Below are 26667 nucleotides of genomic sequence, written 5' to 3' on the forward strand. Positions count from 1 at the left end.
CACTTTTTCCAAATATTCCTTTAACTAAAGATCAATTCCGATTGGACGGAATTTACCTGATATTTATAATGAATGAATATTTGTCCACCAGTGTAAAGTGAACTGTTTAGTTGTAATTGTAAAATTTCTAATAAAAATTTATTATTACAATAATTTACCATTTGTTGCAATTGATAAAATTTATCGAGTATTATTTCAAGACAAGTTAAAATATAAACATAAAATAAAGTACTTTTAGGGAAAAATGGATTATTTTTTGAGGTTAATGGACTAGTTTATTTTGTTGCTTTTAGCGCTTTTTGTCGTTGCAAGAATTATTTATTTACATTGTTCCTTTTTTTTTGCAAAAATGAATAATATTAAAGCTATATTTAAATTTGTTTGCATTTTAAAATTCTAATCAAGTGTTGTATTGAAATTGTTTGCAACATCTGGATAATTAAGTGAAGTGTGCAAAAAAAGAAAAAATTATTATTGACAGTGCAAAATGTGTTGAATTAGATAAACAACTGCTTCATATTTCATACTATGTATACTGTGCAGTATAGATAAAATATTTGTAAAATGATAAATTATCCAATTGAATATTGCAGTGTATAAGAGAAATAACGAAATGAAAAAGAGGAGTGGTGTAATTGTTGATACGTTATTTTAATTTATTTAAATTAAATTGCAAAAAAAATATCTAGTTTCGTAAAAAAAATCTACATTATAGAAATGGCAGACACTGTTAATGAAATTTCAGATCCTCAAAGTATTAAGTTACCACCTGCTGTTGAAGTTTTTGCAAATTTAAAAAATGCCCAAAAATTTGCCATTGACATTGGTGAGTGATGAATATATTTTATTTTTATGTTTTTAATTCACGAAAAAAAAACTCTTTTGACATTGATTTTAGTCATCAAATAATCGTTTTTGTTTTTTAATTTAATAAAAAAAAAACTAAAGGAATAATTTCGAAATAAATCATTTTTTTTTTAATTCAAATTTATTTTTTGGTACTAATATTTCAAGTAGATTTTTTAAGATATTAATTCAGGGTTGCCACGAAAATTTAATTTTTTTTCCCTGACATTTTCTTGATTTTCAGATAAAATTTTGACTTTTTCCCTGAGACCTTAAAGAATATTCTGGATTTACTCTAAAAATAATTAGATACTGAGAAAAATGTTCTAATACATTTATTTGCGAATTTTTTTAATTGTAAAATTCTTCGAATACAATTGTTTTATTTATCATAATTATTTAATCATTATTATTTTTCCATTCAAATTAGAATTTTCAAAAAAATTTAAATTCAAATCCTTTAAAATTTAATAATTCAGATTTCCAAAGATTTGAATTTGCAACATTTTCAAAATTTAATTATTTCTAAAAATTCATGCTATAATGCTTTTAATATCAAATTATTATCTAAAATTTTAACCGAAATTAATTTTTAAATCAATATTTACTTTAAAAAAATCCACGAGAATTCAATTATTGAAATAAAAAAATAAATTATTTATTCAGTAATTGAATGTTTATTGAAATTTAATTTTTACGAAGAATTTTATTAACAACTTTTGAAAATATTTAATTTCTTCTAAGGAATTTAATTAAAATTTTACTGAAATTTATTATATTAAAGAATTTTATAACAATTTTTGAAAATAATTGGAAACTTTTTGAAGAATTTTATTAAAATTTTGAAAAATACTTGAATTCCATAGAAGAATTTAAATAATAATTTATGAAAATAATTGAATTCATGCGAGGAATTAAATTTTTTTTGCTAACTTTTATGGAAATAGTAAATAGTTGAAAATCATTGAATTACGAAAAACTTTTGAAAATAATTGAAATTTTGCAAAGAATTTTATTTAAAATTTTGAAAATAATTGAATTTTTGGCGAATTGAATTTTCGCCACCCCTAGGAGTGTGACGTAGTTTATGAACGACCCCACTTTTCAAAAATTTTATAAATTTATTCACAACAATTCATTTATTTTCTCAAATAATAAAACTCATTGCAGAATTTCAATTATTAGTACAATTTTCATCGAATTAAATTTTAAGAAACATTCAATTATTAAATAAAATATTTATTTTGGTGAATATAATAATTTTGGTTTTAATGTTTGATTTTTAATTTTCAGGTATATCGCTGACTAAAATAGCTTATTATTCAACGGTTAATTATCGAAAGCCGCTTTACGATTGTACAGAGCAGGAAAATTCGGAGGAGAGAGCTTATAAAGTGTTTGAAGGTTGTAGATTGCATTTTGTTAAATTTGAAACGAGACACATTGAAAATTGTTTGGACTTTGTTAAATCGAATTTGGTGAATATTGAAAGATTTCATGGCAAGAGTATTAAAGTAACGGGAGGTGGTGCTTTTAAATACACACCGTTGCTTCAAGAAAAATTGGGTTTACTGTAAGTTTTCTTTTAACGCATTTTAAATACTTTTTTTTTAAATCTATTCTATATTAATAACTAGCTATCGTACCCGTCTTCGACGGGTTTTAGTTTCTACCAATCTGGAAAATCAGAAAATAGCCGAGAATTAAATTTGACCGAAAAAAAATAATAATTAGTTACCATTAGCTATTTCGGTAGGAAAATATTACTTATTTAATAGTCTCCACTTTTTGGTAAAAAATTAAAAAATTATTGAAAATTATCAAAAATTCAAAAAACTGAATTTCTTAAAATTCAACATTTTTTTTTCTCATTTACTGCATTTAGCTTCATTATTTTTGGGCTCTTCAAAAATACTTTATTTATTTAATAGTCTCCACCCTTTGGTAAAAAATTAAAAAATTATTGAAAATTATCAAAAATTCAAAAAACCGAATTTCTTAAAATTAAACATTTTTTCTTCTCATTTACTGCATTTTGGCTTCATTATTTTTGTGCTCTTCAAAAATACTTTATGTATAAAAATTTTTGAAGTTTTAAATTTTAGATTTAAAATTCTTAATTTTTTCTATTTTTATGATAAAATTGAAGTCAGAATTACCAAAAATACAAATTAATTAATTAATCAGAAAATATCAACACCAACTTGATGCAAGAATTAATCAATATTTAACCCTTTGCGGAGCAGTGATACATTCGATTCGTATGAACATTTTTTTGTTAACTCGTGCATAACTTTGTTAATTTTAAAAACTGAATATTGAAACAATATTTTTGTCTAATGTAGCAAATTTCTTACTTTACATACTGGTCTTTAAATAAAAAACTTTAATAACTTTTCCTGAAAAGCTTGCTTAAATATTAAGAATCACTATTTTTTTAGAAAAAAGTTAATCTAAAGAAACGAAAAAAAATGTCAAAATACATATTTTTTTAAATTTTATTGTAGAAATGGGTTGTATTTGTCTGAAAAAGTTAACGAAGGATAGTTTTGCATCCATTTTACAAAAAAAAAAAAATTTGCATTTTTTTGATTTTTCGAATTTTTTGAAATAATAATGTTATAACTTTCGTTCAAGTTAATATATTAAAAATCGTTGAATTCTTGAAAAGAATTTTGTCAAAAAATTTAAGAAAAGATAATAATTGAATTTCTTCTAGGAATTTTATTATTTATGAAAATAATTGAATTCTTGCAAAGAATTTTATCAACAAATGTGTGAATAATTGAATTTCTTCGAGGCATTTTATTATTTATGAGAATAATTGAATTCTTGCTTAGATTTTTATCAGAAACTTTTTTTAAAAATTGAATTTTATTAAAATTTTTGAAAATTCTATATTTTAATTCTTTTGAAGAAAAGCTTTGAATTTTTTTTTAAATAATGGTCTTTCTTTAATAATTTTATTTGAATTTTATGAACAATTTCTTTCAAGTTTTTCAAATACATAATCGTGTTTCTAAATAATTGAAATTAAACAATTAAATTATTAAATTTTATTAAAACTTTTAGAAAATAATTAAATTCTTCTCAGAATTTTATTATAATTTTCAAAAATAATTTAATTCATTTAAAGAATTTTATTAAAATATAGAAAATAATTGAATTTGTACAAAAATTTTACTATTTAAAAAAATAATTGAATTGTTTGGAGGGATTTAAACAAAAGTTTTTAAAATAATTTAATTCTTTCGTGAAACTTGATTAAAAATGTGAAAAAAATTCGAATACTTTCATGAAATATTTTTAAAATTGTATTAAAAATAATTGAATTTTTAGCAAAAAAATTTTATTATAAATAGGAATAATTGAATTGTTTCGAAGGATTTATTAAAATATATTTAAACAAATTAAGAAAAAATTGAATTCTTTCGAGAAATTTTATTGAAAATAATTGAATTTTTGCAAAGACTTTACTATATTTAAAAAAATAATTGAATTGAGAAAGATTTATTAAAATTTTAAAAAATAATTGAATTGTTTCGAATGATTTAAAAATTTTTGAAAATAATTGAATTTTTTTGAAAAATTTAACAACTAATTAAGAAAAAAATTGAATTCTTTTGTGATACATATTAATGTAACTTAATTCGATTTTTATAGTGTAAAAAATAACTATCTTTCAAAAATAATTTTTGAATAATTTTTCAAGTCAATTAAATTTTTAAAATATACCTATAATTAACTTTTACAAAATTTTGTCACAGGTCAGGGAAATCAGGGGAAAGTAAGGGAAATTTTATTAAAAGTACTGGAAGAAAATTAAATTTTTAGAATTCATAAGAAAATTCTAAATTTTGATGTCTCTTTTTTGTTTATAAAAATTTTATAAAAACTTTTTATTTATATTTCAGAGTCGACAAAGTAGATGAGATTTGTTGTCTCATAAAGGGATGTAATTTCTTACTGAAAAATATACCTTGTGAATCTTTTCAATTCGAGAGGCATGCCAATCCTGAATATCATTTTCAAAAGACGACACCAAATATTTTTCCTTATTTGCTGGTCAACATTGGAAGTGGAGTTAGTGTTTTAAAAGTAAGTGTGAGAATGAATTATTTTAAAATTTTTTTTATAAATTTCTTCGCAATAATTCTATTATTTTCAAAAATATTCAATTTATGTTTAGAGAGATTCTATTATTTTTATAAATATTAAAATTTTTCTCTAAAATTCAATTATTTTCAAAAATTTTAATAAAATTCTTGACAAAATTTCAATTATTTTCAAAAACTTTTCTCAATTCAATCAAATTTTTTACAGAGATTCAATTATTTTTAATACATTTTTAATCTAATTTCTCGAAAAATGAAATTATTCTTAAAAATTTTATTGAAATTCGTGAAAAGAATTTTAATTACCTATTTAAAAATTTCTTGATAACATTCTTTAAATGAGAGTTCAATTTTAAAAAACATTCAATTCTTCATTAAATTATTTTTTTTTGTATTTAAATAATTGAATTGTCGTAGAATTTTCTAATAATAATTGATTTAAATATGAATTTCAGTTAAAACTTTAGATAATAATTGAGTTTTAAAAAGGTTTCAAATTATAATCTTTGAATGTTTGAATTTTTCATACTTTTAACTTAAAAATGTGTAGATTTAATTTTTTTTGTAAAAGTTCAATTGAATTTTTTTTAAGTTATTTGAAGTTTTTTTTTCTAATATATATTTGATTGAAGAATTTCCGAATAATCGATGAAATTTCGTAAAATTGAATTGTTAACAAAAGGATTTGAAAATGTTGAAAAAAATTTTTCATAAATTATTAATAATAATTAATTTAAACTTTATAAAGAAAAATTTTAGTTAAAAATTCTGGAAAACAATAATTGAATTAAAATAATGAAAGTAATTTTAAATAAGTTACAGTAACAATATTCTTACAATATAAAAACAAGATTTTATCAGTCAGTCATTTTTAATTAATAAACTTGTTCATTTAGGTAGAATCTGAAAATGTATTTGAAAGAGTCGGCGGCACTGCAACTGGTGGAGGAACATTTTGGGGCCTAGGATCATTACTTACAAAAGCAAAGGTGAGAAGAGTATTTTTATTAATTAAAATTCATGGAAAAAAAAAAATTTTTTTTCAGTCACATTTGTTTAAAGGGTTTTGACGAGTTACTACAATTGGCGGAACGAGGTGATCATCGAAATGTTGATACGCTCGTTAAAGATATTTACGGCGGAGACTATTCTTCGCAATCTTTGCCAGGTGATTTAATAGCGTCTTCGTTTGGCAAAGCAATGGGATGCAATAGAAACTTGAGTAAGTTTTTTAAAATGCCGAAAAAAATTCTACATATTTCAATGCTTTTATTATTAATTATAATTTTGATTTTCTGAAATCAGAAATAATTTTAATTGAATAGTTTTCCCATAATAGACATAGATTGAAATTTAATATTTATTTGAATTAATAATTAATTTAGTGAATTGAATTGATAATTAATTAACTGAATGTTTCTTCAGAGCCAAAAGATTTCTCGGAAGCTGATATTGCGAGGAGTTTATTATTCACCATCAGTAATGACATTGGACAAATAGCTAGTCTCTATGCACAGATTCACAATGTGAATAGAATTTATTTCGGCGGTTATTTTCTTCGCAATCATCCATTGTCAATGCATGCCATCTCCTACTCTCTTAAGTACTGGTCTAATGTTAGTCTTCAAATTTTTATTTTGTAAAACTCAAATTAAGCAATTACTTTTCTAATTAATAATTTTTATAAAAAAAAATTTCTAGGATAAATTAAAACCACATTTTTTACGGCACGAGGGTTATTTAGGAGCTATTGGCGCCTTTCTTTATGGCACAGAACAATCTGATAATTGCAGTTGGTTAGAAAATTATGCTGGATCCTCTGGATTTAAGGATTCAGTTCTAACTACGCTGGGAATTAAAGTTGATCAGTTGGAGATTGATCAAGCTGAAAATGTCGTTACATTTTGTCCATTGTTGAAAGATCCGTCAACTTATAATCCAGATACTACTGATCTTGCTCAAGATAAGGAAGCCAGGTATTTGTTTTGTTTCAATTTATATATGAACAAAAGACATTTTTTCTGTCATTTTAGATGAAAATTTTCAAATACTTTTTTCATTTATTTTTTCTTTTAGAGATTATTGGCTTCAATGTTTCGAAGAATCGGTTGATAAATTTATTGCGAAGGCCATTCTTAGCCAACCTCACAGTTCTACAGCCACAGAAAGAGCGAGGAAATTGAAAGAAAAATATGTAAATAGGTTACACTATTTACATCTCAAACCATTGTAAGTTGGAGTTCTGATCGAAATTTATGTATTTTTTCTTCAAATTAAATTTTTATTACAAGAATTTTGCGTCACTATATATGAAAAAAATTAATTATAATGTTTCTACATTTAAAATTTAATTTTTTAATTTTAATTCGAATCAGTAATTTTTGAAAATATGATTAATAAAAAATATTTCGTTCAATTGAACGTTTAAAAACTTGTGGATCATTAAATAAATTTGATTTCAGTGCATATGGAACTCTCACAGTTAGAACTTTACTCGACACTATTGAACACTGTATGAAGGAATTTGATTTTCCTGATCCCTACTTACACGTAAATAGAAAATTTATATTATTTATGATTAATTAATTAAAATTGTAAACTTGATTCCGATGTTAAATTTACAGCAAAAGAAAAAAGAAAACGACGAAGCTTTGATGTTTTTGAAAAGTAGAATAACAACTCTAGATAAATTAGAAGACGAGGAAAAAATAAAGGCTTTAATATTAGGTGTACTCGGTGGAAATATGTTCGATTGGGGAGCAAAGGAAGTGGCAATTCTAATGGAATCAACTAATTTTAGTTTTGAAGAAGCCCAAGCAAAAATACCAGGCAAGAAAGAATTCAAAGAATACTGATTTTGCATTTTTTTAAAAGTAGAATAAAAACAAGAGTTGTTAATTGTTATTTCAGACAGACCCTGGTTGGAAGATTGCTTAGATGAATGGATCATAAGATTGAAGGAAGGACCTCCACATAGATGTGCAGCAATATTTGTCGACAACAGTGGCATCGATGTTATTCTAGGAATTTTACCGTTCGTGAGGGATTTACTTCAGCGAGGAACAAATGTACGTAGATCAATGAATTTTTTATTACATCATTCATTGAAATACAAAATTTATTCATTCAATTCTTTTAGTTATTAAATTTACTTTATTTAATAATAGTGATACATTCGGGAGCTAATCTTCACAGAAATTCAATAATTTTTAGGAATTTTAATAAAATTCTTTACAAAATTCAATTATTTTCATAAATTACAATATTCATCCGAAGAATTCAATTATTTTCAAAAGTAATAAAATTCTTCGAAGAAATACAATTATTTTTAAAAATTTTCACGAATATCTCGTCAAGTATTCAATTATCTTTACAAATAGCAAAATTTTTCGCCAAAAATTCAATTATTTTCAAAAATTTATAAAAATCTTTGCAAAAGTTTAATTACTTTCAAAAGTTTTTTGCAATTCAATAATTTTCAATATTTACTATTTTCATGAAATTTATCAACAGATTTAATTATAGAAAAAACTTGTTTATACAATATTCTACGAAACGATTCAATTATTTTTATAAATAATAAAATTTCATTTACGAATTCAATTATTTTCATCGCAGAATTTCAAATATTTTTAGTACAATTTTAAATAAATTCCTTGAAAAATGCAATTATTATTAAAAACTTGATTAAAACTTGAGGAAAGAATTAAATTTTAAGAAACATTCAATTATTTAATAAAACAAGAAAATTCGTTGCAATAATTCAAATATTTTCATAAATAACATTTAATTCATCGCAGAAAATCAATTATTTTCAAAAATTTTTAAGTAATTTTGCAAAAGAATTCAATTAGTTTGATAAACAACAAAATTCTCGCTATAAAATCAATTATTTTAAGGATTTTTAATCAAATTCTTTTCCAAAATTCATGTATTTTGATAAATATCAAAATTCTTATAAAGAATTTCAATTCAATTATTTTTATAAATAGCCAAATTTTTCGCCAAAAATTCAATTATTTTAACAAATTTAAATAAAATTCTTTACAAAATTCAATTATTTTTACATAAATTACAATATTCATCACAAGAATTCAATTATTTTCAAAAGTAATAACATTTTTCGAAGAAATCCAAATATTTTTAGAAATTTTCACGAATATCTCGTCAAGAATTCAATTATCTTTACAAATAGCAAAATTTTTCGCCAAAAATTCAATTATTTTCCAAAAATTTATAAAAATCTTTGCAAAAGTTCAATTACTTTCAAAAGTTTTTTGCAATTCAATAATTTTCAATATTTACTATTTTCATGAAATTTATCAACAGATTTAATTATAGAAAAAACTTTTTTCATACAATTTTACGAAAAGATTCAATTATTTTCAAAAATAATAAAATTTCATTTACAAATTCAATTATTTTCATCGCAGAATTTCAAATGTTTTTAGTACAATTTTAAATAAATTCCTTGAAAAATGCAATTATTATTAGAAATTTTTTTTAAACTTGAGGAAGAATTCAATTTTAAGAAACATTCAATTATTGACAAGAAAATAAAATTCGTTGCAATAATTCAAATATTTTCATAAATAACATTTAATTCGTCGCAGAAAATGAATTATTTTCAAAAATTTTTAAGTAATTTTGCAAAAGAATTCAATTAGCTTGATAAACAACAAAATCGCATAAATTCTTCCCATAAAATCAATTATTCTAAGGAATTTTAATAAAATTCTTTTCCAAAATTCAATTATTTTGATAAATATCAAAATTCATCACAAGAATTCAATTCTTTTGAAAAGCAATAAAATACTTTGTAGAAATTAAATTATTTTCAAATTTGTTTAAAAATTCTCGTCAAGAATTAAATTATCTTTATAAATAGATAGGGAAATTTCTTTTCAAGAATTAAATTATTGTCAAAATTTTTTGAAAAATTCTTCTCAAGAAGTGAATTATTTTTAAAAATTTAAATAAAATTCTTCTCATGAATTCAATTGTTTTCAGAAATTATTATTTAAATTCTTCTCAAGAATTCAATTATTTTTAAAAAATTTAATAAAATTCTTCAAAATGTTTTCAATTATTTTCAAAAATTGTTATAATATTCTTTAATGTAATATATTTTATTAAAATTTTAATTAAATTCTTTAAAAGAAATTAAATATTTTTAAAAGTTGTTAGTACAATTCTTCGTAAAAATTAAATTTTAAGAAACATTCGATATTATTTATTTATTTTTATATTTAAATAATTGATTTCTCGTAGAATTAAATTATTAGGTATTTTTTGTACTTTTATGTAACAATTGTGTAGAATTAATTTTTTTGAAAAAGTTTAATTGAATAATAATTGATGTTATTGATTTCAAGTAGAATTTTAGTTAAAAAGAGTTGTTCAATTTGAAAAGATTTGAATTTGAAATTTTTGAACATCTTAATTCCAATGAGAAAAAAAATGATGAAATATTTATTTGAAATAAAACTATTGATGTTTTCGAATAATTTTACTTTTGAAGAAATTTGTAAATAAATTTAATAGAACATTTTTTTGAGTATCTAATAATTTTGAGAGTGAATCAGAATATTCTTTAGGGTCAGGAAAAAAGTGAAAATTGTGTTTGGAAATGAGGGAAAAGTCAGGGAAAAATAAAGTTAAATTTCTGTGGCAACCCTGTGTAAATAAAATTATATTTTTATCTTTATTTAACCAATTTTTATGGTCCCCTAAAAGTGTCCCCTATTTTTTAATTTTCAGTCCCCTATTTTTCCTAAAATACTTTTTAGGGGCACTGTGAAGCCTGGTGTTAAGAAAATTGAACCATTCTTTTTTGCAGGTAATTTTATGTGCCAATTCATTGCCCGCATTAAATGATGTGACTTATCCGGAATTAGTGGTTACATTACGAAACGCAGCAAAAATTTGTAACGTTATAAAATGCGCTCTCAAGGAGAATCGATTAATTGCCATGGAGACTGCTCAGGCTGGTCCTTGCCTCGATTTAAGGTAATTTTCAAAAACTATTAAATTATTTTCGTAAATAATAAAATTCATCGCTGGATTTCAATTATTTTTAATCCAATTTTACAGGAATTGCTAAAAAAATATGTAATTATTATTAAAAATTTAATTTCAGTCGATTGAATTTGGACTTGTGTCTTGCAATGGTGAAGCACAATGTAGACCTCATTGTTATCGAAGGAATGGGTAGAACCCTTCATACGAATTTATACGCCAAAATGAAGTGTGAGTGTTTAAAATTGGCAGTGATAAAAAATCGATGGCTTGCACTCAGATTAGGTGGTGATATGTATGCAGTTATCTGTAAGTACGAAAAACCGTTTCCAAAACGATCGTTTGACGAAGAAGTTATGAATAAGCAAAATCAGGAAAATTTCTGTCAAATGATTTGCGAGGAAAATGATAATAAAAAAGCAGGTCAAGGATCGTCTTTTATTATTCAACAAAGTGATACAAAACAGAAAGAGAATTTAGAAAATGTCTAATTACTGTTATGATGAAGAGAGTGACATAACTCGCGGTTTAGTATCAATTTTGTTGTTCTTTTTACATAGTTACAAAAGTATTTTTTGTATTGTACTTAAAAAAAATCTTTTCCACCAAAAATCCTCAAATTTTCTTAAAATAAAAAATAGTGTTTATTTTTCGTTGCACTGAATGTTAAGAAACGTGTTAATATAATTTTAAGTTAAAAAGAAACTTTCATTTAAAGTTACTCTCTTATCATAGAAAGGCATAATAATGCGATTGAAAATTAAATTATATTGTTGAAAACAAATTAATATTTTTAAAATCACACAGAAATATCTTCATATACGTATATGCAAATATAAAACAATATTTTGATGAAATGCAGAGTCGAGAAGAATTTAAGACTAAGTCTTATTTTTAGTGATCTAACAACTGCACATAAAATGTCAACGATTATATTTGAAATAAAATTTTTAAAATTATAAAAGTTCGAAAGTTAAATTTCTTGGATTGAGTTCAACATTTAACGAAGTTTATTACTGTAGGTATCAAGTATTTTATTTTAAGTTTATTTCAAGTGATAGTTATAATTTAGACTCTTTTAATAAACTTTTATGAAAGTGATTATTTGGGTAGTTTCAACGGAATACAATAAATTATACATTAACTGATACCTTAATATATTTACAATTTTGTTAGCAGTTTTAAAAACAAAAATTTCTAAATATTTTTTATGGTAAAAAGAATTTTAACAAAATTACATATATACAGGGTTGCCACGCAACCTGGAAACCTGGAAAACCTGGAAATGTCAGGGAATTTTATAAAACTTGAAAAAACCTGGAAAAGTCAGGGAAATTTGATCGAAATCCTGGAAAATTATTATTTTCTAAAGTTTATTCTTGAAATCGAATCTTACATAATTATTTCAAAATTAATTGAATTTTAAAAGAGTTGCGTTTACAATTTTCATAAGTACAGATGAATTTCAAAAGATTTTAATTTGAAATTTTGTAAAATTTCAATTTTTAATGAATTTAATTAGAAATCGTCTTAAAGAACGTAGATTTTTGAGAAATTTTAATTATTCCAATTCTTCTGAAATTAGTTAAATTTTTTAATATATATTTTTTAATTGATTATTAAAAATAATGGATTTATAGAAGAATTTTAATTAAAAACACTAAAAGAAAGTGAATTTTGAAGCAATTACAAATGATTGCAGAAATTAAATTATTTTCAAAAGTAGTAAAATTCTTCTTATAGAAATTCAATTGTTTTCAACAATTTTAATAAAATTTATGGCAAAATTCCAATTATTTTCAAAAACTTTCCTCAATTCAATGATTTTTAATAAATCTACTACTTTAATAAAATTTTTCAAAAGAATTAAGTTATTTAAAAATTTTTTTAATAAAATTCTACGCAAACATTTAATTATTTTCATAAGTAATAACATATTTTACACGAATTCAATTAATTTCATAAATAATAAAACTCATCGCAGACTTTCAATTATTTTTAATACAATTTTAATGGAATTCCTCGAAAAATGAAATTATTTTTAAAAATTTTATTAAAATTCATCAGAGAAATTCAATTATTTTAAAAACCTTTGTTACAATTTATTTATTAGAAATGAAATATTATTTTTAATACATTTTTAATTAAATTTCTTCAAAGAATTAAATTATTTTCAAAAATTTTAATGAAATTCTTTGTAACAATTTAATTTTTTTTCAAAATAATTTTAATAAAATTCTTCGTAGAAATTTAAATAATTTCAAAAATTTGTCAAAATTCAATTATTTTCAATGTCTACTATTTCAATAAAATTTCATAAAAGAATTCAATAATTTAAAAAGACATTATTTAATAAAATTCGTCTCAAGAATTCAATTATTTTTAAAAATTAATATAATTCTTCGCAGAAATTTAATTGTGTTCAATAATTTACAAAAATTCTCGTCAAAATTTCAATAATCTTTCTAAATTTTTCTCCGGAATTCAATTATTTTCAAAAATTTTAATAAAATTTTTGGCAAAATTTCAATTATTTTCAAAAACTCTTAAAAAATTCTTTGGAGAAATTCAATTATTTTTAATTAAAATTTTAATCAAATTTCCGAGTAATGAACTTATTTAAAAAAATTTTATTAAGATTTGTCAAGAGAAATAAAATATTTAAAAATTTGTTGAGAAAATTCTTTCTCAGAGTTCAATTTTACGAAATATTCAATTATTCAATAAATTATTCATTTTTATATTTCAATCATTGAATTCTCGTGGATTTTTTTTTTTTTGTAAATATTGATTTAAAAATTAATTTCAGTTAAAATTTTACATTATCATTGAATATTGAAAACATTATAGCGTGAATTTTTTTGGAAATAATTGAATTTTGAAAAGAGTTAAAATTAAAATCTTTGAAAACTAACTTTTCGTATTTTTTGATTAACAATTCTGTAGAATTAATTTTTTTTAAAAAGTTTAATTGAATTCCCATAAAAAATGTATTATTTGTGAAAATAATTGAATTCTTCAGAAGAATTGTATTGCAAATAATTGAATTGTATAGAAAAATTTTATTAAAATTGCAATTTTATTAACTAAATCTTGTAAAGAATTTTGTTAAAATTTTTTTAAATAATAGAATTTTTAAAAAATTTTATTTAAATTTTTTGAAATAATTGAATTTCTTAGAACTATTTTTTTTTAAATTCTCTGAATATATTTGAATTCTTTCGAGAAACTTCATTAAAAAATAAAAAATAATTTTGTATAAAAAATTGGTAATTTATTGAATTCCTGTGAAATTTTTATTAAAATTTTGTGTAAATAATTGAATTCTTTTGGAAAATTAAAAATTAAAATGAGGAAAATTTTTGAAAATAATTGAAATTTTGACAAGAATTTTTTTAAAATAATTGAATTTTGGAGAAGAATGTTATTATTTATAAAGATAATTGAAATTTTGATGAGAATTTTTTTTTAATTTTTGAACATAAAAAGAAATTATTGTCAGAAATAGAAAAAATTGAAGTGTTTGCATTAAAATTCTTGGCAATTTCATAGTTTATGAGGCAAACAAAAAAGACACAAAAATTCTGAACTTTCTTATAAATTCTAAAATTTAAATTTTTTCCAACACTTTTAATAAAAATCCCTGACTTTTCCCTGAATTCCCTGACCTCTGGCAACCCTAAAAAAATTAACTTTGACAGTAAAAGAAAAAAAAATTAATTTTACAAGTTTGTGAAAATTTTTGCTTTAAAAAAGTACAAATAAACAAAATTTTTTATTTTAGAAATATAGACAATAAAATTCGTCTATTAATAAATTTATTGAGTTGGAAAAATTATTTTTAATAGTAGGGGGAAAAAGTGATAACAGTTTGTGAGTAATAAAAAATTGTAATATTTGAAGAGAGATAAATGTACAGTAACTAGCTGTGATATTATTATGACTAGATGTACTAGAAAACTTGTAATTTGAAAAATAGAAAAGTTGATTTAAAAAAAAATAAGGCAATGATTAAATAATATTATTTTATGACAGCAATAGTAAGTTGAAAAGAAAGAAAATTTGTATTTAAATGGACCATTTTTAAAATTATTTTACTTACTTGTTTGGACAATTTTATTTAGTAAAAAGAATTTGAATTTAAATCTAACATAAATGAAAAATGATTTGCTCTAAATAGACTGATATATCAAACGAATTTTGAAATAATTTTTAAAAATGTCATCTTTTAACAGTTGTATAGATTCTTGTTCGCTCCATCTTTGCTATACGAATTTTAAAATTTGTAATACACTATATTTCTTCTAATGATGTGTCATAATTGTACATTATGTGCGTATTATTTAGAAATTGTAGAAATAAAATTTTACTGTGTATTTTATTATTCAAAGTTTTAATATTTTAAAAATTATTTTTTCCTAATTTATTTCTTTATTTCAGGAAATAATAATGAATAATAACTGAATTGTAATAACAAAATAATAATAAATTGTAACAATACAGGAACAGAGCATTGGAAAGAAAAGGACGCAGACAGCTTTTATAAAAAACTTTTATAACAAAACATTGAATTACTTTGTAACATTGTTTACAAAATTAATATTTACAGCTCTGCTGTAAATGTATTTAAAACTGTGTCTTCATGAAGAACGAATATTTCGTAAAGACAAAAAAAGTATAAATTTTCTTACTGCAATATTGCACAATTATTAGACTGAAAAACGTAAAACATCACTTAGATGTATTTTCTTCACTAAGTCGATCATAGATAGAAATAAATTGATTAACGGAAATTAAAGGTGTCCCAGTCTTCCTTCTTGTATAATTTAAACTTTTAAACGGATTATAATCACTGAAGATACAATTTGCCGAAGGAAATACTGACTTGACAATTTGTGCGTCCCTAAGACCTTCAGCTTTGAAAAAGCCTGTGACTACTAAAGGACACTGTCCTTTGTTTAACACTTTAATAGATTTTTCCCAAGTAGGATAAAAATGAAAACCAACATTGAGGCAAGCGATAATATCCGGTTTTTTAAAATTCGATCGTCGACAGTACTCATCATATACTGTATGATGCGATTCAATTGTTATTTCCTTGTTTTCTTTTTTGCAGGATTCGCAAAGATCTTCCGTTTGATTGTAAAGAAACATTAATTCGTCTCCAATGAGAATCACCAAAAGTTTTTTCACAGATTTCAAATAGTGCAATAATATTTCCCACTCGTTATACAATTGCTCTGGCAAAGAGGCGCCTACAACGTGAATCACTAAACTTTCGGAATTTTTAGGAAAATCTAATTTCTCCAAAGCGAAAATTATTGACAGCGGTCTTGAATATTTTTCCGAAAATACTGAGTTCAATAAATCTTTTGTTTCCTCCGAATATATATCGACTGAATCCTTTGTGACGATAATCTTTAAAAATTCCGTCATTGAAGACGGTAACTTGTCAATTTTAATTTGTGTCGACAATTTTACTGCCGCTGCCATTTTTATAACTGATTTCGATTTATAAATTGAATTGAGGACAAATTTATGACATTCCTTTTCATGAGCAGAATTATTTAATAAATGTTCTTTGCAAAATGAAATTTGTGGGCATTTCTTGCAATTTACAAGAAGTTCATTTCTATTTTCGAAGCAAATTGAGCAAATTCTAGGAAACTTGATCATAAGTGATTCCTGTGGTTTTAACCTTCTCTTCAGTAGTGTGGTTGCTTTCATCAACAGCTGGCTCTGAAAAAACAAATTTAGCAATCGTTGTAGATATTTGGTTTTAGCTTTTTTATTTAAATCAACTATTTACAAGGTAAGTATAATTTTTTACCCTATTTTCTAAAAAGAAATGGTTCATCAATTTGATGTCAAATTTCGATCAAATTGATTACTCGACGGAAAAGTGTCGCAATTGTCCCAAATTGACATTTTAATTTGGCACAAATTTGAATAAAAATGAAATTTATTTAAAAAAACGTATAAAATCTCTAATACCCAAGAAAATTTAATAAAATCGAATATTATTTATTACAATTAATTAGAGCTTAAAAAAATTGACAAATTTTTGAAAAATCTACTTACTACTAAAATGTCGCCTTTTCCATCATCTTCAACTTCTTTGAAAACAGCCATTCTTTCTTCCTCGGTGTTCGCTTTCAATGACTCAAATAGATTATCAACTTTATAATCCTTCTTCATTTGGCACAATACTTTACAAAACTGCTTGTGACTCGGCCAATCTTCTTTTTGGTGCTCTTTACTGCAGTAAGAAATCATGTCGCAAGCGCTGCATCTTTTAAGGTTTACTTTTTCACCGAAACAACGACAAATATGGCACATATTTGGAAAGTAAACTGATTGTTTTTTACGCTCTTCCGACACACCCTTTTGATCCAGGATAGAATTGAAAAATGATTGATTTAAACCAGCCATATTTTTATTTATAACACAGACTTAAAATATAAAACTATGTCTATTCTTTTAACACCAACTACCATGCCAGATACAAATAAAAAAGAATGAAAACAAATGAAAAAGAATGAAGTCTATAGTCTTCTTGGCAAGGATGATAAAAAAGTTGGTTTGCTAAAATTCAGATATCGACCCAACTCTGCTGGTAAAGGCCAACGCAGAATAGATCTGTAACCGGAACCGCAATCGTAACCGAAAGCGTAAGAATGAGTTAGAGAAGGATAAACAATATACCTATCCTTCTTTAACTCATTCTTACGGTTACGCTTACGATTGCGGTTCCGGTTACAGATCTATTCTGCGTTGGCCTTAAGGCGGTGTTTACATGTTTTCTCTTAGCGCTACCTACATCGAAACTGGTTAACAGGCGAATTTCATCATCTGAAGTAGTGAAGTCACACAGATGTGTCTGAGTTTGTTATCTTTATTGTTTTTACCAGACACTTCTTTTCTGATATGTACTTATGTTTATTTTTGATTTTCTTCAAAATTTTGTAAAAGAGACAAGAATTGCGTAAAGAAACCAAAGTGCAAAGAAACAGTAGCTCTAAGACAAAGGAAAGTATTCGAGCATTGCACATATTATTGAAATACAAGTGTACAATTTTGACAGTTGTCAATAGAGTCAAGTTATTTAAGAACAAAAAGAAAACAAATACTTGGGCGAATAGACATGGTAAGTCAAATTAATTTATTCTTTATTAAAATAACTTGCGGAATATATTTTTTTTCATTGTCAGTCAAAGTTTTTAGTATCGTTGCAGATTGTTTATGACAAAAAAATATACATTTGGCAATGAAAAACAAGTGATATCATAGATTATTGTCTGTTTGACATTCTTCACGTATTATTAACAGGTAGTCAATCTGTCAATAAACAATTTAATTTTTAAAAGTTAAAAAAAGTAACGTTTAAAACCGAAATTTCTGTGGTCCTTATAAAACAAATAGTGAAAAAATTATCCTTTTTTAAATGACCAAAAGATTTAATATTCATTAGAATTTTATCATCCAATTTATTTTTAACTTAATATTTTACTCTCACTAATCTAATTCGTCAGCTTATTTTCAAAACAAATTTAATTTTTAATTATTTCAAACTATGAATATTTATTTTCTTTGATTTTATGAAAAGTTTACGTGGGTGAAGTTTACAACGTGTATGTATATTTCATAAAATAATTATGAAATGCTTCACTTTTTTTAATTTGTTATTATTAATTTTAGATAAGAAAAATGTGGGACCCTTAATTACTCAAAGAGAAGAGTTAACGAAAATGTGTCCCTCATTTTCACCATTTTTTGACGTCCATTTGACGATAGTATTTTTCAGTACTAAATTAATCTTTTGAAGACAATTTTTAAGCAATAAATTTTTCATATTCAAATTTTTATTTCAAGATTTTTTATTAAAGCTTTTGAGAATTTAATTATTTTTGGAATTTACCATTAAACTACTTCAATTTTTAAATTTTTTATAAAACACTTTAACCAAGACCTGTAAAGTGAATAATAGTTAATGTAACTACTTTTTGGTTGAGAAAAAAAATTTAATAAATTTATCCCAATCTCTTAGGATGATGAAGATCAATATCAGTCAGGTTATGGTGGCTGTAGTGGTCCATTTCCACAAGACTACAGCTATTCAGCTTTTGATGGAGAAGCAGATGGATTATCCGGTCCGTTAACAGGCGATCAAAAACCCAGAATACTTTTAATGGGTCTCAGAAGGTAATTTTCTACTTATTTTATGTCAAACAGAGAATTTTTTCACCAAATTAAAAAAATTTTTATTATTTTGATTTGTTTTTAAAAAATCGCTTTTTATTTCAATTTTTATGGATATTTATACTGTTCTCTAAATTTGAATTAGTTAAAAATAATTAATTTGATAGTAAAATATCAGTCACTTATTCAAATATAGTATGTAAATAAATTTTTAAAAAATTATCGATTTAATAGAAACTTTGTGAAATTCAACTGAAAATAATTAAATTTGTTGAAAAATTTCATTAAAAACTTTTTAACAAATCGAATTTTCAAAGTATTTTAATTTAATAATTCATAAATAATTGAATTTAATTATAAAGAGTCACATTCTAATGTATTCATGTTTCTTAGTGCGAAGATTAATAATTAAAATTTTTATTAGTTAATTTAAAAAAAGATACACATTTCAAATTTTTTAATAAAATTAAATTTTCGCAAAGCTTATTTGAAAATTGTGAAAAATAAGATTTTTGAAATTTTTCAATTCTATTGTTTCAAGATAATTGAATTTTCATAAACAAATAATTGAAAATTAAAAAATTCTTCTTAAGAATTCAATTATTTCCATAAATAGCAAAATTCTTCAGATTTACTAAATTCTTTTGAATATTATTTAAAAAAAAAATTCTTCACAAGAATTCAATCTAATTTTTCTTTAATTCAATTTTCTTAATTCAATTTTAAAAGAGTTTCCTTTACAATTTTTCTTCGCAATAATTCAATTATTTTCAGAAATAATCAAATTTTTTACAGAGATTCAATTATTTTCATTAATAATAAAACTCATCGCAAAATTTCAATTATTTTTAATACAATTTTAATGGAATTTCTCGAAAAATGTATTCTTAAAAATTTTATTAAAATTCATCAAAGAAATTCAATTATTTTTAAAATCCTTCCTATTATTTATTTATTTATTTATTAGAATATAAGTATTATTGTCAATACATTTTTTAATTAAATTTCTTGAAAGAATTAAATTATTTTCAAAAATTTTAATGAAATTCTTTTTAACAATTCAATTTTTTTTCAAAAATAATTTTAATAAAATTCGTCTCAAAAATTAAATTATTTTCAAAAGTAATAAAATTCTTCGCAAAAATTCAATTATGGTCAAAAGTTTCAAAAAAAATTATCGTCAAAATTTCAATTATCTTTATAAATATTAAAATTTTTCTCTTAAATTCAATTATTTTCAAAAATTTTAATGAAATTCTTTTTAAGAAATTCAATTTTTTTTCAAAAATCCTCCTCCAGTCAATGATTTTCAATATCTACTATTTCAATAAAATTTTCCAAAATAAATTAATTATTTTAAATTTTTTTTATAAATTTTTTCGCAATAATTCTATTATTTTCAAAAATATTCAATTTATGTTTACAAAGATTCAATTATTTTTATAAATATGTAATACGATTTTCTACAGGGATTCAATTATTATTTTCATAAATAATAAAACTCATTGCAGATTTCAATTATTTTTGATACAATTTTAATCGAATTCCTCGAAAAATGTAATTATTCTAAAAATTTTATTAAAATTCGTCAAGAGAATTCAATTATTTAAAAATTTGTTAATAAAATTCTTTATGAGAATACAATTTTGCGAAACATTCAATTATTCAATAAATTATTTATTTTTGTATTAAAAATAATTAGGTATTTAAAAAGAAATATTATTAAAAAATTCGTCTCAAGAATTCAATTATTTTCAAAAGTAATAAAATTCTTCGCAGAAATTCAATTATGGTCAAAAGTTTAAAAAAAGTTATTGTCAAAATTTCAATTATTTTCATAAATATTAAAAATTTTCTCTAAAATGCAATTATTTTCAAAAAATTTAATAAAATTCTTGGCAATATTTCAATTATTTAAATTATTTAAAAAAATTTTGATAAAATTCTTGACAAAATTTCAATCATTTTCAAAAATTTTTCTCAATTCCTTCAAATTTTTTCACAGAGATTCAATTATTTTTAATACATTTTTAACCTAATTTCTCGAAAAATGAAATTATTCTTAAAAATTTGTTGGTAAAATTCTTTAAATGAGAGTTAAATTTGAAAAACATTCAATTCTTCAATAAATTATTTTTTTTGTATTTAAATAATTGAATTGTCGTAGAATTTTCTAATAATAATTGATTCAAATATGAATTTCAGTTAAAACTTTAGATAATAATTGAATTTTGAAAAGGTTTCAAATTATAATCTTTGAATGTTTGAATTTTTCATACTTTTAACTTAAAATTGTGTAGATTTAATTTTTTTGTGAAAGTTCAATTGAATTTTTTTAAAGTTATTTGAAGTTTTTATTTTCTAATATATATTTGATTGAAGAATTTCCGAATAATCGATGAAATTTCGTAAAATTGAATTGTAAACAAAAGGATTTGAAAATGTTGAAAGAAATTTTTCAGAAATTAATAATAATTAATTTAAACTTTATAAAGAAAAATTTTAGTTAAAAATTCTGGAAAACAATAATTGAATTAAAATAATGAAAGTAATTTTGAATAAGTTAGAGTAACAATATTCTTGTAATATAAAATAATGATTTTATCACTCGGTCATTTTTAATTATTTATAAAACATGAAGAAATCGATTGCTCCGAGTCGAAGACTCGGAGTGATCGATTTCTTTATGTTTTATAACAATTTTTTATAAGTTATTTAATTTCAAAGTTTAGATGATTTAATTAAATGAATAATTTCTAATTTTTCCTGTTTTTTTTCCAGGAGTGGAAAGTCTTCAATTCAAAAAGTTGTTTTTCACAAAATGTCTCCTAACGAGACATTATTCTTGGAGAGCACGAATAAAATTATCAAGGATGACATTTGTAATTCGAGTTTTGTACAATTTCAAATTTGGGATTTTCCAGGTCAAATTGATTTTTTTGAACCAACTTTTGATAGTGACATGATATTTGGTGGTTGTGGGGCATTAGTTTTTGTTATCGACGCTCAGGATGACTACATGGAAGCTCTAAATAAATTGCATCTAACGGTTACAAAAGCCTATAAAGTTAATCAGGCCATTAAATTCGAAGTGTTTATTCACAAAGTCGATGGCTTATCTGATGATTATAAAATGGAAACGCAAAGAGATATTCACACTAGAGCCAATGATGATTTAGTCGACTCAGGTAAATTTATTCAATCTTTTCTCAGAAGAAATATATTTTAATTACCTCTAAATGATACGAAATATTAATGGAATTAATTAGTAATTTTAAGAAAATTGAAATTTGTTGTATAATTAGTGTAATTTTTTGTTTAGGTTGTGATCAGATTCACTTGAGTTTTCATTTAACTTCAATCTATGACCACAGTATATTTGAGGCATTTAGTAAAGTTGTACAGAAATTAATTCCTCAATTGCCCGCTTTAGAGAATTTATTAAATATTCTTATTTCTGTAAGTAATTTTCATTTTATTCTAAAAGTATTTTACATAATCGTATGAGATTTAATGAATTTAATGAACATTATAGAACTCGGCAATCGAGAAGGCTTTTTTGTTCGATGTGGTTTCAAAGATTTACATTGCAACTGACAGTTCGCCAGTCGATATGCAAAGTTATGAACTATGTTGCGACATGATTGACGTTGTAATTGACGTTTCTTGTATATATGGGTGAGGAAAACAAATTACATAAATACAGACATTAATGTTTCTTAAAAATTTTTTTTTTAATTTCTTAAATATTAAAATATTAATGTTTCTTGACTGACGAGTAAATAATTAATTTTTTTTTGCAGTGTAAGAGAAGATCTAGAAGCAGCCGCATTTGACGCTCAAAGTTCAAGTTTAATAAAACTAAATAACGGTACAATTCTCTATTTGCGAGAAGTGAATAAATTTTTAGCTCTTGTCTGTATATTGCGAGAAGACAGTTTCGAGCGACAAGGTAAGCACATATTTCATTTGCTTTCAAATTATCAAGGATGATTCGAAATTAAAAAGAATAATAACTTTTAATGAAAAGGTTCAAAAATCTTTAAGTAACAAAAAATATTATAAATTTCAATTTTTTAAAATAAATAATGTTTGATTTCCTCATATAACTTTAATTTTAAAAAAGGGGGTTTAACAACAAAATTTTATTACAGTGAAAATTGATCTTTTTAATAGAAAAAAATAATTTATTAAATAATTATTATTTTTAGCAGGGTTGCCACAAGTCAAGGAAAAGACGAATTGATTTATAAAAGAATTTTAGTTAAAACATTAGAAAATAATTAGAAGCGTTAAAATAGAATTCTTTAGAAATAAGTAAATTTCAAAATGTCCTTAAATTGAAATCTTTGAAATTCTAATTGCTCTAAAATTATATAATAATATTTAAACATGGAAAATTATTAATTTGTTAGCTTCTTTAAAAATTAAAAATTTTGAATACTATTATTCAAAAATTCTAAAAAAATAATTTAATTTTTCATATTTTCAAATGGTTTTACATTGAAAGTGTTTCAAAATTTTATGCAAATAAAGAACAATAAGTATTTAAATCCTATTTATTTTACAAAAATGATTGAAATTTGAAAGATATAATTTGGAAATTCTGAAGAAATTAGGTTTTCGAAAAATATTAATTAAAATTTTTTTTGAAGATATACTTGAATTCCGAAAAATAATTTTAAAAAAGTTGAAACAATTTGAAAAATTTGTAAAATTTTATCAAAATAAATTTTATTTTTTCATCTTTAAAATTTTATTCAAAAAATCAAAAAAAAAAAAAAAAAATAATTGAATTTTGGAAAAATTACATTTGCAATTTTTAGAAATAATTTAATTTAAAGAAGAATAAGTCTTAAAATTTTTATTTAACAAAAAGTATTCAAGTTTTGAATAATTTAATTGAGAAATTCGGAAAAAAAATTTGTTTCTTGATAAAATGTAATTAAAATTTTTTAAAAGTAATTGTATTTCCGAAAATTATTTTAAAAAATTGAAACAGTTGAAAATTTTGTCAAATTTCATTGAAATAAATTTTATATTTTAATGGATTTTATTTGTTTACAATTTTAATGAAATTCCTCGAAAAATGAAATTATTCTTAAAATTTTTATTAAAATTCATCAAAGAAATTAAATTATTTAAAAGGACATATTAATAAACTTCGTCTCAACTCTCAAGAATTCAATTATTTTCAAAAGTAATATAATTCTTCGCCGAAATTTAATTGTGTTCAATAATTTACAAAAATTCTCGTCAAAATTTCAATAATCTTTATAAATTTTTCTCCGAAATTCAAATATTTTCAAAAACTCTTATAAAAAAAACAGTTTTAAAAACTCTTTTCTCTTTGGAGAAATTCAATTATTTTTAATCAAATCCGAAAAATTAACTTATTCTTAAAAATTTTATTAAATTTGTTAAGAGAATTCAATTATTTAAAAATTTGTTGATAAAAGTCTTTATAAAAATTCAATTTTAAGAAACATTCAATTATTTAATAAAATATTTATTTTTGTATTTAAATAATTGAGATCTCGTGGATTTTTCTAGTACAGTTAAAATTTTAGATTATTATTGAATATTGAAAGCAATATAGCGTAAATTTTTAAAAATAATTGAATCTTGAAAATGTTTCAAATTAAAATCTTTTAGAAAATTTGAACTTTTCATACTTTTAATTAACAATTCTATAGAATTTATTTTTTAAAAAAAGTTTAATTGAATTTTTCTTTAATTCTTCAAGTTTTTATTTTCTAAAATATATTTAATTGAAGAATGTCAGAATAATCAAAATTACGTAAAAATTACAATTGAAAATAATTGAATATTGACGAAGAATTTTATCATTTTTAAAAATAATTGAATTCTTGCGGAGAATTTTATCAATTTTGAAAATAATTGAATTCTTGCGAAGAATTTTGTCAATTTTAAGAATTATTGAATTATTTCGAAGAATTTTATTCAAATTTTTTTTAGAATAATTGAATTCCTGCGAATAATTTTATTATCTATAAAAATAATTAAATTCTTGACAAGATTTTTAAGGAAATTTAGAGAATTAATTTTTTTCAAAAAGTTTAATGGAATTTTTTTCTAATTATTTAAATTTTTTAATTTCTAATTTATTTAATTGAAGAACGTCAGAATAATCGAAAGTTTAGGTAAAATTGAATTGTAAACAAATGGATTTAAAAATTCTCAAAGAAGAACTTTTTCAAAAATTATTTTAAAAAATTGTTTTAAAAAAGAATTTTAGTTTAAAATTCTAAGGAAAATTAATTAATTAATTAATTCTAACAGGAAAAAAGTCGTTTTGTTTGGAAATCAGGGAGTTTGGTAAAATTAAGAATAAAATTAATAATTAAATTTTGTAAAATATAAATGTAGTTTTAAAAACCTGGAAAAATTACGTTTTTTAACCTGGAAAACCTGGAAAAGTCAGGGAATTTGAAATAAGGAAAAGCGTGGCAACCATGTATTTACAAAATAAAATATTTTACGTTAAAGAAAAAGTACATCTTACAATTTTTATAGAAATATCAGAAAAATGATAAAATGAAAATAGAAGCAACGCTAAAAATTAAAATTATTAATAATTATTGAAAAATTTTGTGCGTTAAATATAAATTTTATGCTTTCTGTTTAGGTGTGATAGATTACAACTTCCTATGCTTCAGAAATGGAATTCAACAGGTATTTGAGTTGCGAAATAAATCATTAGCCGCTGTTGGCGCAAATAATCATTCGACATCTCCAATTAGCATAAGTGAATCGACGAATATGCCTTCTACTGTCTCGCAAAGTGGGCAAAATGGAACGATCGTGCTAGCTCAAAGTTAAGCAAACTAACTTTGTCTCATTCCACACATTCAATTATTTCAATGAAAATATTTAAGTTTTGAATATTTTAAATATCAAATATTCAAGATTCATATAAAGTCTAATACATTGTTTCTTTAATTCAGTAATATTTTTACTTTTAATCTGGAGCAAATAAATATCATGTATATTTAATTTTAATTGAATAATAGTATTTATGAATGTTATCTATGAAATTTTTATGCAGTCGAAAAAAAAGATATTTATTTCACTAACTGAAATATTACTAATTAAACAAACTCTATGTTCATCTATGTAATTGGAAGAACTTTAACTGATGGTTTAAAAAAAAATACAATCAGAATATTAATGAATGTATATAATATGTACAGGATTTTCAAAAAAATATTTCTAGACCTGAAAAATATGTTGAAATCATGTTTTTTTTAGTGATGATAAGAGAAATTAAAGTTGAGAACGTTCGGAACTTTTTGGATGTTCTATAAATAAGTATGCTAGTCGCATGAATGTATTTACACATGTATTTAGAATTACTCAATTTTAAAGATTAATATAATATATATTTTTGGAAAATAAACAGATCATTTATTTTCCCTTTGTCTTCTCTGCCGAATTCAAAATTTAGGATAAGAGAAAATGAAGATTT

General features: G+C 22.4%; 3 protein-coding genes across 5 annotated transcripts; 2 read left to right on the forward strand and 1 right to left on the reverse strand.

The window, feature by feature from the left end:
* The first annotated feature begins 131 nt into the window (after positions 1 to 131).
* LOC122501447 (4'-phosphopantetheine phosphatase) lies at positions 132 to 12210 on the forward strand. Of its 3 annotated transcripts, none has more exons than XM_043610907.1 (14): positions 243 to 261; positions 594 to 826; positions 2140 to 2419; positions 4761 to 4944; positions 5858 to 5950; positions 6024 to 6183; positions 6387 to 6577; positions 6663 to 6937; positions 7038 to 7190; positions 7424 to 7511; positions 7586 to 7790; positions 7872 to 8029; positions 10801 to 10970; positions 11101 to 12210. In XM_043610907.1, the coding sequence occupies exons 2-14, from the start codon at positions 718 to 720 to the stop codon at positions 11468 to 11470; spliced, it is 2436 nt and encodes an 811-aa protein (XP_043466842.1). In that variant the 5' UTR covers positions 243 to 261; positions 594 to 717; the 3' UTR covers positions 11471 to 12210. The 3 variants fall into 3 exon arrangements, with proteins under 3 accessions (XP_043466840.1, XP_043466842.1, XP_043466841.1); XM_043610906.1 differs by having other exon boundaries at positions 247 to 261; positions 502 to 826; XM_043610905.1 differs by having other exon boundaries at positions 132 to 826.
* Positions 12211 to 15424: 3214 nt separating this feature from the next.
* LOC122501449 lies at positions 15425 to 17538 on the reverse strand. The gene is made up of 2 exons (XM_043610908.1): positions 17061 to 17538; positions 15425 to 16718 (listed from the first exon to the last, which is right to left on the reverse strand). Exons 1-2 carry the CDS (start codon positions 17409 to 17411, stop codon positions 15711 to 15713), a joined length of 1359 nt encoding a protein of 452 aa, XP_043466843.1. The 5' UTR covers positions 17412 to 17538; the 3' UTR covers positions 15425 to 15710.
* A 280-nt stretch (positions 17539 to 17818) lies between these two features.
* Positions 17819 to 26594, forward strand: LOC122501510 (ras-related GTP-binding protein C). The gene is made up of 7 exons (XM_043611034.1): positions 17819 to 18126; positions 19027 to 19181; positions 21960 to 22366; positions 22501 to 22637; positions 22714 to 22856; positions 22982 to 23130; positions 25828 to 26594. Exons 1-7 carry the CDS (start codon positions 18124 to 18126, stop codon positions 26019 to 26021), a joined length of 1188 nt encoding a protein of 395 aa, XP_043466969.1. The 5' UTR covers positions 17819 to 18123; the 3' UTR covers positions 26022 to 26594.
* The last annotated feature ends 73 nt before the right edge of the window (positions 26595 to 26667 follow it).

Source organism: Leptopilina heterotoma, unplaced genomic scaffold (genome assembly GCF_015476425.1).
Source record: "Leptopilina heterotoma isolate Lh14 unplaced genomic scaffold, ASM1547642v1 Lhet_21, whole genome shotgun sequence".
NCBI classification, from domain to species: Eukaryota; Metazoa; Arthropoda; class Insecta; order Hymenoptera; family Figitidae; genus Leptopilina; species Leptopilina heterotoma.

Excerpts from the sequence above, each read along its gene's own strand:
- LOC122501447 (XM_043610905.1), top strand. The coding sequence starts at position 718 with ATGGCAGACACTGTTAATGAAATTTCAGATCCTCAAAGTATTAAGTTA. Across the intron at positions 4,945-5,857 it reads GTGGAGTTAGTGTTTTAAAA|GTAGAATCTGAAAATGTATT; the intron begins GTAAGTGTGAGA and ends TTGTTCATTTAG. Across the intron at positions 7,191-7,423 it reads TATTTACATCTCAAACCATT|TGCATATGGAACTCTCACAG; the intron begins GTAAGTTGGAGT and ends ATTTGATTTCAG.
- LOC122501449 (XM_043610908.1), bottom strand. The coding sequence starts at position 17,411 with ATGGCTGGTTTAAATCAATCATTTTTCAATTCTATCCTGGATCAAAAG. Across the intron at positions 16,719-17,060 it reads GAAAAGGCGACATTTTAGTA|AGCCAGCTGTTGATGAAAGC; the intron begins GTAAGTAGATTT and ends TTGTTTTTTCAG.
- LOC122501510 (XM_043611034.1), top strand. Across the intron at positions 19,182-21,959 it reads CTTTTAATGGGTCTCAGAAG|GAGTGGAAAGTCTTCAATTC; the intron begins GTAATTTTCTAC and ends TTTTTTTTCCAG. Across the intron at positions 22,367-22,500 it reads TGATGATTTAGTCGACTCAG|GTTGTGATCAGATTCACTTG; the intron begins GTAAATTTATTC and ends TTTTTTGTTTAG.